At 32.3% G+C, this 15747-nt stretch overlaps 1 protein-coding gene across 1 annotated transcript; it reads left to right on the top strand.

Annotated features, from left to right (window-relative positions):
• The first annotated feature begins 6423 nt into the window (after positions 1-6423).
• LOC129943144 (uncharacterized) lies at positions 6424-15006 on the top strand. The gene is made up of 2 exons (XM_056052397.1): positions 6424-7025; positions 14479-15006. Exons 1-2 carry the CDS (start codon positions 6712-6714, stop codon positions 14954-14956), a joined length of 792 nt encoding a protein of 263 aa, XP_055908372.1. The 5' UTR covers positions 6424-6711; the 3' UTR covers positions 14957-15006.
• The last annotated feature ends 741 nt before the right edge of the window (positions 15007-15747 follow it).

Here is a 15747-nt window from a genome sequence, read left to right as displayed (position 1 = left end):
AAGAATGTTGTAAGTAAAATGATTCGAAGCGTGTTTTCATACATATTCCAAAGAAAACTTAAATGAAGGGCTCAAAAACTTAAATAAAACAAGATCAATTGAATATTTAATATCATCCAATAACATAAAAATAGACATTGAATCATGTTTCATATAAATAATAAGTGCGTTTTTTGGTATTCCACATGTGTACAAAAATATAGTTTTTGTTTAATCAAATTAAAAAAATGCACATGGAGTAGGAAGCATATTTTTATATGGTGCTGAACTATTCAGTTTTTCATTGCTTAACACGAATCAAACTATCTTACTTCAAATTCATAGGAAACATCGAAACACCATTTGCATTTTAGAAATAGCTATCAAACTTAATCATTTTTAAATCTTCTTGTGCGTGAATATCTTATCTATTGTTTTCTCTTGCAAAATAAAACCCAGTTAGTCCATTTTCATTAACAAAACTAAATAATATCAACAATAACAGATAGATTTTTTTCCCCAATGGAAAACACATGATTCCAAATGCACAACTACTCAACGAACACAGCCATCGAGATACAAATGCAATATCAATTGTACCAACATTTGAGAACGAAATCACATTAGATCCATTCGAGACTCGTATAAATGTCAAAAACCCATCCATAGTAAGATATTCTACTTTAACTTTTATCGGCAGTATTCATACTGTGGGTATGATTTTTGTTATTCGTGTAAAATCCTACTATACTATTGATAGATTTTCCAACAAAACACGGGTAATAAGTCTTTAAAGTCAAATTTCCTAAGAAACAAGTAGGTTTTCGGTACCTCACTGGTAAATCTGGAACCCGACTTAACCTCGTAAACTCTTAAACCCCAAGCACCAAGGTGTTGGTTATTTTAGTTATATCCCAGGTGAAATCAAGTACTCTTAAGAGGCCCCAACTTAAAATTATGATAATAACGTGAAATTGGTCAAATGTCCGTACAACACGTATTGTAAAAAAAACAAAATTCTTTCTAAAATAATAATATTTTAGAATAAAAAGCCTCGAGCCAAATTTTTAATTTGTTTTTATTTTATCTTATTTAATTTTAATATTCAAGTTACCTCCTTCTCAAAATTTGTTTCTTGTTTGAACAAAAACAGAAAAAGGACGTCAGTTATGCGAGGCGAGTAAAATGACAGCACGGTTGCCAACTTGAAAAAAAGTTCGTGTCAAAATTTAAAAATAAAAATGACCACTTGTAGGTAAAAATAACCAACATAATTCAAGTCCGACAAATTTTTCAACACAAACCTTTACCACATTTTTAACATGTTTTCCATATTATACAGATGACGTATAATAAACATAATTTAAGAAAATCTATTGCCCTCCAGACACTAAGACTATTTTGTTATTTTGAAGCTCTTTGTCCAGAACGTTATTAAAATTATGTCTATTCCCTAATTTTGTAATCAAACTTAATTCCAAAAAATTTGGAAAAAAAACTGACTCCTCCCCGAAATTCGCATAATGTCAATTTTATCGTTGATTGTGTTTTTTTTCCAAAATCTAGGCTTCGTCCACTCCATTACTTCATCTTAAGAATAACCCTGAACCAAGTTAGAAAAAAAATCAATTATAAAGATGATATTGAAATTTCGAAATTCTGACAAAAAACTTTTTGGAGTTATTTTGGATACATTTCTTAAATCATTGTCACTAAGGTCAAATTTAAATAACTAGTACAAGTCGTTTTAAAAAAATGTAAAGCGTTTGTTTTTACAATAATTTTATTAAAAGTAGTAAGGCTCGATTTTGAAAATTTGTACGACTTGTGTAAGCGTAGATAATTCTCTCTATTCCCTAAGTCCAATTCAGATCAAGAGTTTATATTTTTAATAAACTCATTATTTACAAAAAGTTGCTTAAATGACCGTTGTTTCTGTTAAGCTAATTGAGAATGTTAAAGGAACGTTTTCGTTACTCTAATTATCGAACATCTTTTTTCGTTTCCGAAAAATATGACCAAATGGAATTGACCATTTGACCAAGTGAAAAAATAATTACCAAATTTGGTCAAAGATGACCAATGTGGCAACCGTGACTGTAAGGAAAATGACAGGAGAATAAAAAAATATAAAAAGAGGGAGGAGTTTAAAAATATCAGCTGTTGCTGTTGTGAAATTCAGAATAACAAAATAAGGAAAATATTATGTCTACTTATTACACACATATTCTTTAAGCTTTTTATGCTTTAAAGTCAGCCGTAGGTATTTTGCTTAAGAAATTCGTATTGAACGGGTCTTTGGGGTAGTAACTTTTTAATGGTGATTGACAAGTGCAAAAAATAAAACAGTGATAGTGCAGAGAAAATAAAAATAAAAAGGAAAACAGTGAAAACAAAAAGAAGCTTAGATAAAATATTTACTGAAAAACGTGAAAAAGATGGGCAAACCAAAGCCCAAACGAATGAGCCAAGAGGCAACGCAACGGAATCAAGCCAAACATTTGAGAAAAAAGTAAGTTATCTATAATTGATATTATTTTTGTTTTTAGTGTATAAGAAATTGATTATTCCACTATAAAAATGGCCATGTATGGAGGTCTTAGACATAAGAAATAACCTTTTTCTTGGTCAAATGCTCCGTCGATCTAAAAATTATTGAAATACAGGGTCCCGCAAAAAAAAAAACCTCTCTTTTTTTATAGACTTATATAGTTAAAGCTATTTATAGATAAAATGGTATTCTGGGTATAGATAGATAGAGGTCTACTTGCCGTTTTTAGTAATAATGGGCGTGGCACGGTGAGCATCGCGCATTTTTCGTAGACGAATATATCCGTAATGGTGGTTCTGCGATTACTACTCAGCGAGCATTTCGCATTCGAATTCAACTTGGACGACATGATCTTGTACTGTAAATAAACAATTTCCGGTACTAGGCAACAGAAAACCCTCAAGAAATCCATTAACGACCATTTCACAGCCCTTATGTGACAGTTTAGTGTGCTGCTGCTGAATTTGGTGTGTTATGTCCGTATTTTGTTTAAAGAAAATGGGCAAAAAGTTACAGTTAATGCTATTGCACATGATTGAGAACTTCCTCCAACCAAACTTAAATCAGTTTACTAGGAACCACAAAGAAGTCTGGTTGCAACAAGATGGAGCCACAGTACACACTTCACAGCATTCACTAACCATTTTGAAAGAGATGTTTCCAGGGCATCTTCTTTCTTTACGAGGAGACATTATCTGGCCACCAAGGTCCCCCGATTTATCACCTTGTGATTTTTTTCTTTGGGGAAATTTAAAGGCCCAAGTCTACACTCATCGCCCAACATCATTGGAAGCACTTAAGGAGGCAATCACTCAGAAAGTGGCAGCCATTACACTACAAATGACTCGACGAGCAATGGAAAACTTCCGAGAAAGGCTTCGTAAATGTTTTTATAATAGAGGACAATATTTAACGGATATACTGTTTAAAACTAAGTAATTTTATATTTAATGTAAAATGGCATAGTATTTAGTTTTGAAAATTCAATACAATTTTTCTGTTAAATTGTTTACTAATTTATTAATATGGGAGAAGTTTTTGCTGGACCCTGTACTTACTAATAGTTTGTTATTACACTCAGACGTTTTTAGAAAGACACAAATAAGTGCGAAAGAGAAAGTAGGTGAAATAGAAATACTTTAAAAAGTCTCAACCCAGAGTTTTGGGTTCAGGATTGTCTTGGATGGTTTTTGACGTTTCTTTTTCTTTGTTTCTTGGTGTTGCTTTATTATTTTTTCTAGTGTTTCCGAGTAAACAAGAAAGATGTTGTCAGGTGGATGAAAGACGTTATAACCGAATTAATTTTAATGAAGAAATTGTTAAGAGAGTCTAGTTTGGTAGTTTAAGCTTTGCAATCCAAACTACCCGTTCACCCGTGGAAACAAAGTTGAAGCCAACTTATTTTTTTAATCTCGTTTTCAATGAACGACAAAAGCAAGTTTAAAATGTCTTTATTCATCCTTATATAATTTAAAAACAATGGTTTATCATTCGATTTTAGTTCTTTTGTCAAGAAAGTGAAGGATCCGAACGCAGATCTTTTTTCTCTCCAAATTTTAATCGAATTCCCTTTTTTCTTTTGCTTCGAAATTTTTTAAAAAACCTCACAAAGGTCTTACACATCTAACAACATTTCTTCATCGGATGAGATGAGAACAACAAATGAAAGAGAAGTGTCAAAAACCAGCAACCGAAAAACATCCCAGTGTAATAAAGCGAGATTGACGGGATGATTGTTCAAAAGAAAATATGCGAAACACGCAGAAAAACACAGAAAGTCTGAGTGTATTAACACACATACTTTACACAAAACGCAAAAGTATAACCTTCACTTAAGCCCTAGGGTGTGCACACATTTAAACTATCTTTTTTTTTACAAAAAAAGTTAGGTATAAGGATAAGAAACAAAAAAGGGAAAAAATAAAAAAAAAATTAGAAGAAGGTTGCGTGTGTACTCGTCAAATCTGTAGCTCCAACACAAACGCGACTTCGAAGTTCCGAACTTTAAATCTGACATTTTTGACTTATTTAAAAATCACTTAAACACTATATATTTATTTTTCGAAAAAAAAGTTTTAAGTAGGGGAAACTGGAACACATTTGACACTTAATTTTTTAAGGTCTGTTTTTCCGAAGATTATATATGAATTCCATTTTTTTTTAATTTGTTTAAAAAAACGTCATTTTGTCAAAAGTGCTCCGGGCATGGGGGACCTTTGACTTCACGCGGGGAACATTTGCCAATTGCAGTTTTATCTCATGATCGTATGCATACAAAGGATCAGCGGGTCTATTCCGCTAGTGTTTGAATGGAAAGAAAAGTCAAAAATTGTTTTAACGATGTATTTTAACAATATAAAAAACATAAATCAATAAATTCACTTCTAATATTTTCGGGCTTACGTAGCGAGAGTTCAGAATTGAGCAAGTTGATGGGCAGCTATTGTTAGCCTTAATAACGTCATACGCAAATTTCTTGAAAGAATCGTTTGACAAGCCGTACGCGTGAAAAGAGCATTTTTTAACATATTCTACCATTTCTTTTTCTTGCAGCTTTGTAAAGGCTTGACGCATCGCATATATCGATTGAAAAGTGAAATCTTCGTCAGGGCTACTTTCATTACCCGAATCTGACCAATCTTTTAAGGGATCCTGTTTTTTTCATACGCATGATCAATGTGGTTCTATTCATCCCATATTTTTCAGCAGCTGATGTTTGCGTTTCAAGTTTTTTCCGTATGTCTGCAGTTTCTCTTGTAGTTTCTCACCATTTCTTCAAAATAAACATGAAAACAAATAAAAACACAAATATTAGCATAACAAATCATGTTGGCTCACATTTAACAAATGTCAAATGTACCCCTACTATCAGCCGAATGTGTCCCCTTTACAAAAATCAAAAATGGCCCAAAGGTTTTTCATAACATTTGTAATGTTTTTTTTTTATATTAATGTTTTGTATTTTAAATATTAATAATTTAGGAACAATGCTACGAGTATCATAATATTATTTCACAATAAGAAAAACTTTTTTATTTTGTTCACAAATCTCTTACAAACCTGTAGTCAAAAATTACATCAAAAATCCCGAAATCACAAAAATACGTGGTACTCGAAGACGAGTTGAAGCTAAATTGCCGAAGTTCATAACGTTGCTTTATATTAACTGAGGCTTCGTTCACCATCCCAACTTTTCTTCTTTTCGTTCACACCGAAAATCACAAAGTCAAATGTGCCCCAGCTTACCCTACATATTTTAACACTAGCTTTGACCGATATTCATGATAAAGGGCTCATTTATAAGCCCTTAAAAAAAACGTTGAAAGCAATATGTAAACAAATGTTTTGGAAGTTATTAAACAAAATTCAAACAAATATTTGATTCAAAATGACGGCGTTCCCCTTGCCGTTACACTCTGAAACTTGGTTTTTTAATACAAAATATTTTTCTTTAAATTACCCAATATAAAAATGTTTCCACTGTAATATTTTCCAACATTTTTCTCCAAATCTATCTACAAATTTAAACAATTTTTTTTTGTGTAGAATTACATGAGCTACAATACGTACTTAAAACTTTTTTCTAAAGAAAACTTAATTTTTGAGTAATTTGCAGGAAAGTTTACTTGACCAATCTTCAATTTGTTGCTCCGGTCCAAAAAGGGACTTAAGCATACATTTTATTTTACATTTTAATTTAAGTTTTAACAGCGTTTTTAAATGCTTTGTTCTTTAATAAGTTATTTTGCTTCATGTAAACACAAAATACATTGCGAGTAATATTAACAACAAACTTCATCAATGCATATTGTTGATAGCAAGTTGTTTGTTTAAGACATTCAACATGAACATAATCAACTCATTTCAACTTATAAAAAAAATCAGCCAACTGTAAGCCAAAAACCCGATAGAACGTACAACACGTCATGCGGCAGCACCAGATTCAGAGGTAGATGCAAATATTCCGTGCTGAAAAGTCACCCTTTTATGTACCTAGATATCGCACAAGAGGAATATTCCGCAGTCTAACAACGAACTTCAAAGTGGCGTGGTCGTTTTCGGTTCGAATTCAACATCGCAAACAGCGCCACAGCGAATAGAGTTTTGTTTTCTACACAAAAAAAAGCAGTATCAGCGTTTTTATTTAACATACTCGTAGGTGCGTTTTTGCGTTCATATAAATGAAGAAAATGTTTCGATCATCAGCTTTGATTGAAGAAATTAAGCAAAAACCCAGCTTATGGGATCCTGCATACAAACAATCTGCAGGAAAAAAAATTCGAGCTAAACAATGGGTTGAAGTGGCACAAAACTTATTCCCAAATTGGAGTTCAATGCGAGCACGCGAGAGAAACGAAAAAGTACAAGAGGTTAAGCGAAAATGGAAAAACATACGAGATTATTACAAAAGAGGCAGTAAAAATTGGAATGGCAAAAAATATGTGTATTCACATTTGCTTCACTTCTTAGAAGAAGATTCAGCTGCACAAAAAAGGTGAGTTAGACTTTATTTGATTTTAAGAAAAATAATAACTAAGTAGTATGTAGCTAAATGATAGGTATTTCTATATTTACTTTTATTATTTAAAACCAATGAAATATTAAAAAAGTACATTTTATATAATAAACTATTTTATACCTTCGAAATACAGTCAACATTGGTTATCACGACGAAATATCCAGTTTTTGCGACCCAGTCTTGTAAAAGAATGCAATTAATAAACATCGGGAGTGGGTCGAAATGCTGTATTTTAAAATACTGTATGGTCAAAATTCAGTATGATACTGTACGCTATTGTATGGTCATAATACTGTATGGTTGATATTCTGTATTTCAAAATATTGTACATTTAAAATACTGTGTCTCAAAATGATGTATTGTCAAAATATTGTATCTCATAATACTGTATAATACTGAAAGTTTTGAGTTTGGTGCAATTGTTTATACATGGTTGATTATGACAGAAACAATTCATGTACAAATGCGAGAGAAGTATAAATAACTGAGAATAAGAAAATGAGAGAGAAAATAAAAAAAAGATACCATTTATGTACACTATATCAAAAAAGTATTCGTACAGGTGATTCTTAAAAATAATAGCTAAGGTATTTAAAGAAAAACAGATTTTCAACCATTCTTTTTTCAATTTTGGTATTGTTTATTATATAAGGATTAAAAACAAAACAAATTAGTACAAACTTCATAAAGAAAAAAAATGCAACAAATTAGGCAAAGTAGGAAATCAAAGGTCAAAAAATTGCACGTAAAACAAAAATGCCTTCAATATCAACGTTATAATATATTTCATTAAACTTCTAATAACAAACTAAAATATTTTATCCATAATAACAGAAAATAAGTACTATCGATTTGTTACCGTTAGCTTTGTCACAGTATAAACCTTTTTTTTTTTAAATATATGGCTGTTTATAAAAATAGCGGTGCATGCCAAGTACTAGATCTATTACGCAAGAAGTAAGAAAAATGTAATAAGTTATATGAAAGTATGCAAATAATGTTAGCTGACAATTAGTACTTTGTTGCGTAACCATTGTTTTTTATGATGCTTCGTATCTACTAAAACCTGATACCTCTCGACTGGTCATGCGTTCCACGAATAACGCACTGCTTCCCACAATTTTTTCGAATTCTTGGGTTTTGCTTTATGAACTGCGTTCTTAACAGAGCCCCAAAAATTTGCAATGTGTTTTCGGTCGGGGGATTTAAAGCGGGCCATACTCCATAACGGATAACTTCTTCTGCGCAAACCTGATTTTGACTTTTTCCACGTATGCTTTGGGTCATAATCTTGTTGGTATACCTAAACCAACGGCGTTTCCTCTTCCTCGAGAATTTTCACATACTCGGTTGCATCCCTTATACCCCCCATGGGATTAATAGGCCCGACCCCGTAATATGAAAAGCAAGCCCATATCATAATTTTTTCTCCACCTTGCTTCGCTCTTTTTATAGTGTGCTGCATTTTTCGCTCTTCTCACATATTCTGGACGACCCTTGGACCCAAAAAGAACGACTTTGCTTTCATCGCTCCACAGAACATTCCTCCTTTTCTCTATGCGCTTCATTCTCTTTGCCACATGGCTTTTTGTCAAGAATGGTACCTTGCGTAGACTTCGGGCATGTAACATAGCTTTTCAAAGACGTCTTCATATTGTGACAGCGCTAACAGACAGTTGAAGTCCATTTCTTATTTTCCTAGAGCCTATAGAAGGGTTCTGTTTTGCTAACTGAACAATTTTTTATTCAATTCTTTTAGTAGTCATCCTTTTTGGGCCTGGCGTTTTGGGTTTATTTTGCCATTTTAAGGCGTTACTGACAATTTTTTCTGAGCAGCCTACGATGTCTTGAATGTTTTGGTAGAGTGTTCCCTCCAAACGCAGTTTTCGAATAAGGTTTCGAATTTTTCGGTGCATTGTCTTGACCGTCCCCTTATTTATTTTAGAGCTAATACTTAATTTTGTATATGCTAGTATGTTACAAATACTTAAAACTTTACGTAGTAAAATATTTAAAATTGTTTACACTTTTTAATTATAAAATCAAAACCACTGCTATTTTTATGAACACTCTATGTCCAGAGAGTTTGAAATAATGGGTGTTCACCGGAAAATGTAGAGTATAACTTCAAGCTAAAAGTCCCTAATATGAAAACGAAAGACCATTAGATGCAAGTAAAATGTTATTTTTTTGTTAGAATTTCCGTTATTTAAATAATTGACAATCTAATAAAATGTGACCAGCACTGCTACTTTTATGAACACAACTGTATGTTAGTTTTAGTAGCGACTGTAATAACCTTTCGCTTTTATAACATCCTGAAGGCGATTCTTCATAGAGAGAACTAGTTTTGAAGTAACTTCCGCGAAATTTTGTTCTATTCTTCCAATATAACGGCGTTAAGCTGGTTTTTATTACTTATTTTTGAGTCTCGGGCCTTTTTTTCCTGAATAATCCCAAAGATGCTCAATGGGATTAAAGTCTGGGGATTGAGGAGAATGAAGCAATTGCGATTTAACATTATAGAGAAGCCACTCCTTTACTATCCTTGATGAATGTTTAGGGTCGTTGTCGTGCACAAGTAAAAAGTCATCTTTAAGGCCAATTTTTAAACCGCTGGCTTTCAAAATTTTATTTTAGAATTTGATGTTTTTATCCATTGTGGTTTCTATAAAAAATAAATTTCCCACACCATTGGACCACATAGCTTTCCAGACCATAACATTTCCGCTTCAATGTTTCACCGTTGATTGCAAATTCTTCACATCTAATGCTGTGTTTGGTTTCCTCCAGAAAAATCTGAGACCGTCATTAAAATTGCGCTCGTCAAGGAATAACACATTCTTCCAAAAATCATCTAGATTCGAAACGTATGCATTCGCATACCGTGCGACCATTATATCCCTTTGAATGCAGAAAGTTCCAAACAATTTGAGGGTTAAGCGATATTCCATCATTTGCTTGAATGTTAGCAGCTATTTCAGGAGCACTTAACGGGTCAGCCTTTCCCATTCTTTCAATTTTTCGTTATATTTGAGCGTCTAGTATTTTTTTCGACCTCTTTCGAGGGCCAATTCAAAGGTTTTATTTTTCAAATAATATTTTAATACATATTAAACTGTAGACCGTTGTCTACCAATAGTTGGCGATATCTCAGCATAACTTTTTCCTTCGTTTCTTAGTTTAAAAATCAGTTTTCTTACTTCAAGAGGTACTTTTTTATGAGAAGCCTCCATTTTCAAAATAAACTTGGCAAAATTAAAAAAAAAAAACAATTGAAAAGATCAATACACCACGCCATACTTAGCCTAGATCTCTCAATATCATTACGATACAAAATTTACATTTAAAAAAGAACCGTTATTTCCATTTTGTTAGAGAAGAGATTTTTTGACAATCCTTGCAAAATTCTACAAACGGTAAAAAAAACCATGAGGCAAAGCTCAATCATTTTGTTACATTTCCTATTATACATTATAATTTTATCAAATAAAGTCAATAAGCTCAGGTTTGTGGTAAGAAGTTCATAGTGTAAAGGAAGCCCATTTATTTTGAATTGCTGTACGTGCAATTTTTCGATGTAGTGTATATTATTTTTGTTTTTATAATTTCAGAGACTTATAAATTATCATAGGGACATAATGTTATTGTTCAAGGGAGTATATTAGAACATTTTGCTAATGAAAAATTACTAGGATGTTTTCTTTAAAAAAAATTCAGTTTTCAAAATGTTGTATTGTCAGCAATTTAAAATACAGAATTTTGAAATACAGCATTGTGATCGTGTAGTATTTTGTACATACAGTATTTTGAAATACAACACTTTGAGATACATTATTTTAAATACAGTATTTTGATCCATACAATATTTCGATTGATCGGGCCAACGCAACACCAAGACATTGCTCCCCAGATCATAATACTGCCACCACCATGCTTGACAATGGGGCGAGTGTATTTTGGATTATATTCTTGGGATTTCAGACGGCGAACACACGCTTTTTTATCAGAATTAATCCTATCAATTTTTGTTTTAACCGAAAAAAGCACATGTTTTCACTGTGCTTATATTTTTTAGCAAAAGCCAATCAGGCCTTTCTGTGACCTTCAGTCAGTAATGACTTCTTCCTTGCTATGCGCACAAAGAGTCCAGCTTCGCGCAACGTTTTTTGACAGTGTCTACAGACGGTCCACCAAACACTGCCCTTCTAATTTTTTTGCTTTCCCGAACAATTAGTGCATCTTCTCTATGAGAGGTTGACTTTGGTATCAGCTTTCGTGGTATTTTTTCTATTGAGTTATTTTTCTTGAAATATTGAATAGCATTAAATCCCTTCTTCTTTCAACATTTTAAAATGTTAGAAATCTTCCTATAAGATTTTCCTTCTTTATGATTGCTCAAAATTTAACGTCGAGTCTTTACGTCACATAATTTGTTTTTCCCCATTTTGATGACCTTACTAAACAATTAAAATTCAATTGTCTAAAAGACTAGATACAAAAAATGTAACTTACAATGCCCAACAATAACTTTTTAATCTTGAAAGTCTTAAAATAAGGTTCGTTTCTAATTATGTGCACGATCGGTCTTGTTATTTTGTGCTTTTTGCTTTCTTTAATGAAAAAATAAAGGTGTCCTATGTTACTATTATGATTTTATAGTGCAGTTGGCTAGATTTCAGTATATAAGAAAAAAAGATGGCCGCATTTATTTAAAGAACACATAATATTCGGAAGTTGAAGTTTGGCCTCAAAAGTGTTCCTAAATGAGTGCATTTATTTTTAAGTAGTATTTAGTAGATATTAGTAGTAAAACGTTGAATGTAAGAATTATACTCTAGGCTTACAAGAAACTGTTTTGAGTATTACGGGCTCGTTCACAAAACCCATAAATATTCGTATCATTCAAATTCAAATATCTACTAGTTATTATTTTATTTACAAGGCACATTTTTCTTTGATAGAAAAAAAATAAGAAACTGAATTAAAAGAAAGCATTTATATTTAAATTTTGTATATTTCATTACACCTGCTTATATAATATACACATTTTTTAACCTACTTATTGAACAGAACAAATATTGTTAATATAATAAGAAAAATCTGAATTGAGTAAAAAAGTGTCTCCTAACAAAAATGAATGCAAGGCCCCAAAGGAATAGCTACGTCACTGTACTAAACATACCTGATTTGGTTTCTAAAAGTGTTTTTTGGCAGATGCGCAAGAGACCTTCTTGACTTTTTCCTATTTCCAGCAGTCTAAGAAGTTATAGGAAGAAAATTAATTGTTTTGTCCTCACATTTTGCGTTTTATATTAACTAACTGCTGAATGATGTTGACAGCATCCAGCTTTCAATTTATAGAAATGGATAATGAAATCCTTGGGATTGACTTATCAATAAATAAAGGTTGTGCATTACGTACATATTTAAAGTTTTCACAATATTAAGTAATATGTCCAAGACATGAATCCCTGCTTTATTGGATTAGACATTACCTTTCGGATCATTCAATACAAGTAGTATTGGATGGATGCAAGTTTGAAAACCATAAAATAAATGCTGGTGTGCCCCAAGACTCTGTTCTATCTCCAACACTCTTTCTCATTTTTATTAATGATCACCTGTCTGCAACATCTAATCCAATATTTTTTCGCTGACGATAGTACTCTAAGCTTTTCATATTCGTTTTCAGAATCACATCCCTCTTCTTTGGATGTGGAACTGCAACGACAAAATATGGTAAGCTCATTTAATTAAGACCTAAACAGCTTTGTTCAAAGGGGGTTACAAAACCGCATGGAATTTAATGCTTCGTAAACCCAATGCTGTCTTTTATTGTTAAAGCGAAATAAACCATATACCCCCATTGCCATTATCCATGGATGGCGCTTGCATTAATGAGACTGAACACCTCGATATTCTCGGTATGGGTGTCACCAACCACCTCTTCTGGAACGATCACATACGCGATGCCGCCAAAAATGCCGCAAGATGTTTGGGTTTCCTTAAGCGATTCAAGAAATATTTCACCCCTTCTGATCTGGCTGTTATCTACAAGACTTATTTACGTGCAAAGCTTGAGTATAACTCCCATCTCTGGGCTGGTGCTCTTGCAACTTACTTAAGCCTCTTGGATAGTATTGAACGTAGAGCATTTAAATTGATAGATGATATAATCATCATAAGTTCATTTACTTCGCTTGAACATCGTCGAAATGTTTCTTGTCTCACCCTTTTTTACCGTTATTTTAACGGTTTATGCTCTAGTGAAATAGCCAGTTGCATTCCTCCCCTTAAACAGTTCAACCGTAATACTCGCGCTTCTTAAAATGCTCATCAGTATACCCTCGAGTCCAACTTGGGCCGTCAAATACAGAGATTAGTTCTTTAGCTGTACTACGCGAATGTGGAATGCCTTACCACACTCTGTTTTTTCTAAATCATTGATTACAATATTCAGGAATTCAAAACCCATATGTACTGACATCTCCTTTAAAACCACCTCTCCTCTTCCTTGGTGATGATTAGTTACGTTTACATTATCTATTTTCCTGTCGGAAAAGACATATTTATTGATAATGGACTTTAAAATTTATTTACCAAACATTTTTGAAAAAAATATTGAAATTTTTTAATTTTGAGATTTCGTGGGGCCACCACGGTATCTAAAATAGTCTGTTATCATTTCGAACATCGAAGAAACTGAATTATACGACTTCAAAGTCCCAATGTACCGTCCATATTAAAGGCAACCTAGAAATCTCATTTTTTCGGATTTTCCGTTGCAAATTCTGCCATCTCAACTCAAAGATATTTTAGTCCAGTGTTTTTGTATTTTGTAAAGTATTGGATACATACAGAAGCGATTTGGAACAAAATGAAAACTCAGTTAGCTTGGGACAACAAGCGTTTTTGGCGTTGTGTCCATGTTTTGCCATGTTGCCTTCAGATCTCGAGTTCGAAAACTTGGATTATTTATAAGACCAACATCATTAACACCTAGAAAACAAATTGCATCTACTGGATTAACTTTCTGCCCAAAGAAAAGACTGCTTCACTAAAAAATAGTAAATGTAATTCTTTCCAGTTTTCTCAAAAACTAAAATATGCTTTTACATCAAAGGACATAATTGTATTAAAAAAAATTCCTTCATGGTAAAAGGACCAATAAGCGCAAAATGTTTGCAATTTTTTGGACAATGCTCGAGGTCTTAAACTTGGATCCAACATCATAAAAAAGTAATCAAAATATTAGAAATATCAGATTTAAACAAAGTTTCTGGGATAAACATTTGTTTAAAATGAAATAAAAAAGTCACTTGGCTCTTCAGAGGTCTTTATAGTTACATAAAATACATACAAAAAAGCACATTTTAATTAAATTATAGATTTTAGTAATTACATTGAATTTTTCTTTTTTTTCCAGCATTTCTTCAAGAAAATCCGATGAAAATTCCATTCCCCCAACATCAATACAAAAAACAGAAATTTTTGAATTCGAAAACGATGAAATTACTCAAAATGAATCAATTTGTGAAAGCGAAGATCATGAAGCCGTCCAAGAATTCATAATAGCTGAGTCTGATGTACCATCAGCCATTGAAGTTACCCCAGCATCAGAACAATTAACAACTGCCCAAAGTTGTTTTCAAATTAATTCAGAACCTGATGGTGACAATGACCATGAATGTACTAATGACCAAGAGCCTCCGTTAAAAAGAAGAAGTCAGCAAAATAGTGAATGTGATGATGCAGATAGATGTTTTCTTCTGTCCCTATTACCAGAAATGAGAAACATGACTGGATTACAAAAAGTTGGTTTCAAAATAAACGTGTTGAATGAATTGTCTAGCATAATGCGTGACCAACAAAGTTTAACAATAAAAGAAGAACTTTTTTCTTAAAAAGAAAAATTATTTTTATCAAACGTTAATATAATGTTAATATTTTATATGTATTTTGTATTTACTATTAGGTTATTATTGATTTTGAATTTAATTTTTAATTTTTTTTTCAATGTACATTTCTTAAGTCAAAGTATTACCTAAATTTTAAGCTTCACGAAGAAAGCACTAAAAACATTTTATTAGAAAATTTATAATTATTACGGAAGGAGACTTATTTTATTCGTTTCCCAAACCTTTATTAGACAATGTTTGTTGTCCAAGTCATATTATTCCATGCTAGCCAAATAGGCATTTCCTGTAAACGCTATGAGTATTTAAGACTTTTGTTTAAATTTAAATTGGGTTTGGCTATATCTGCCAGTTTCTTTATTTATGGTCCTTGTTAAATCAAAAATTCTAATTTTATTATTCATCCTATACCTGCCTTATATGTAATTTGTTTGCGTTAATACTACAGCCAATTGGGTACTACAACAACTATCCAATTCATACCTTACCTTCCTATACCATCGAATCGACCAAAAGTGTAAGATTTTTTTGTAATCCTGACAAATATTTAGAAGATTTTGAAACTAAAGGTAAATAGGGAATGGTTATGTGTTGTGTACCCTTTTAAAGAAGCAAAACAGTGTCTTCCCCTGTACCTAAAGAAAATCGTGACTGTCTGCATTAGCATAGTGCTATCGCTATGACAACACGAAGTTCGCCTTGGATGCGAATCAACTGGGGTAAGGTATCTTTTCTTTTTTTGCTATATTTCTTTCTTATAAGAAGTTTCAAAAAAATTT

This window comes from Eupeodes corollae, chromosome 1, assembly GCF_945859685.1.
Source record: "Eupeodes corollae chromosome 1, idEupCoro1.1, whole genome shotgun sequence".
NCBI lineage: Eukaryota > Metazoa > Arthropoda > Insecta > Diptera > Syrphidae > Eupeodes > Eupeodes corollae.
Note: the sequence above shows the minus strand (reverse complement) of the source record. Positions and strands in the feature narration are given on the sequence as shown.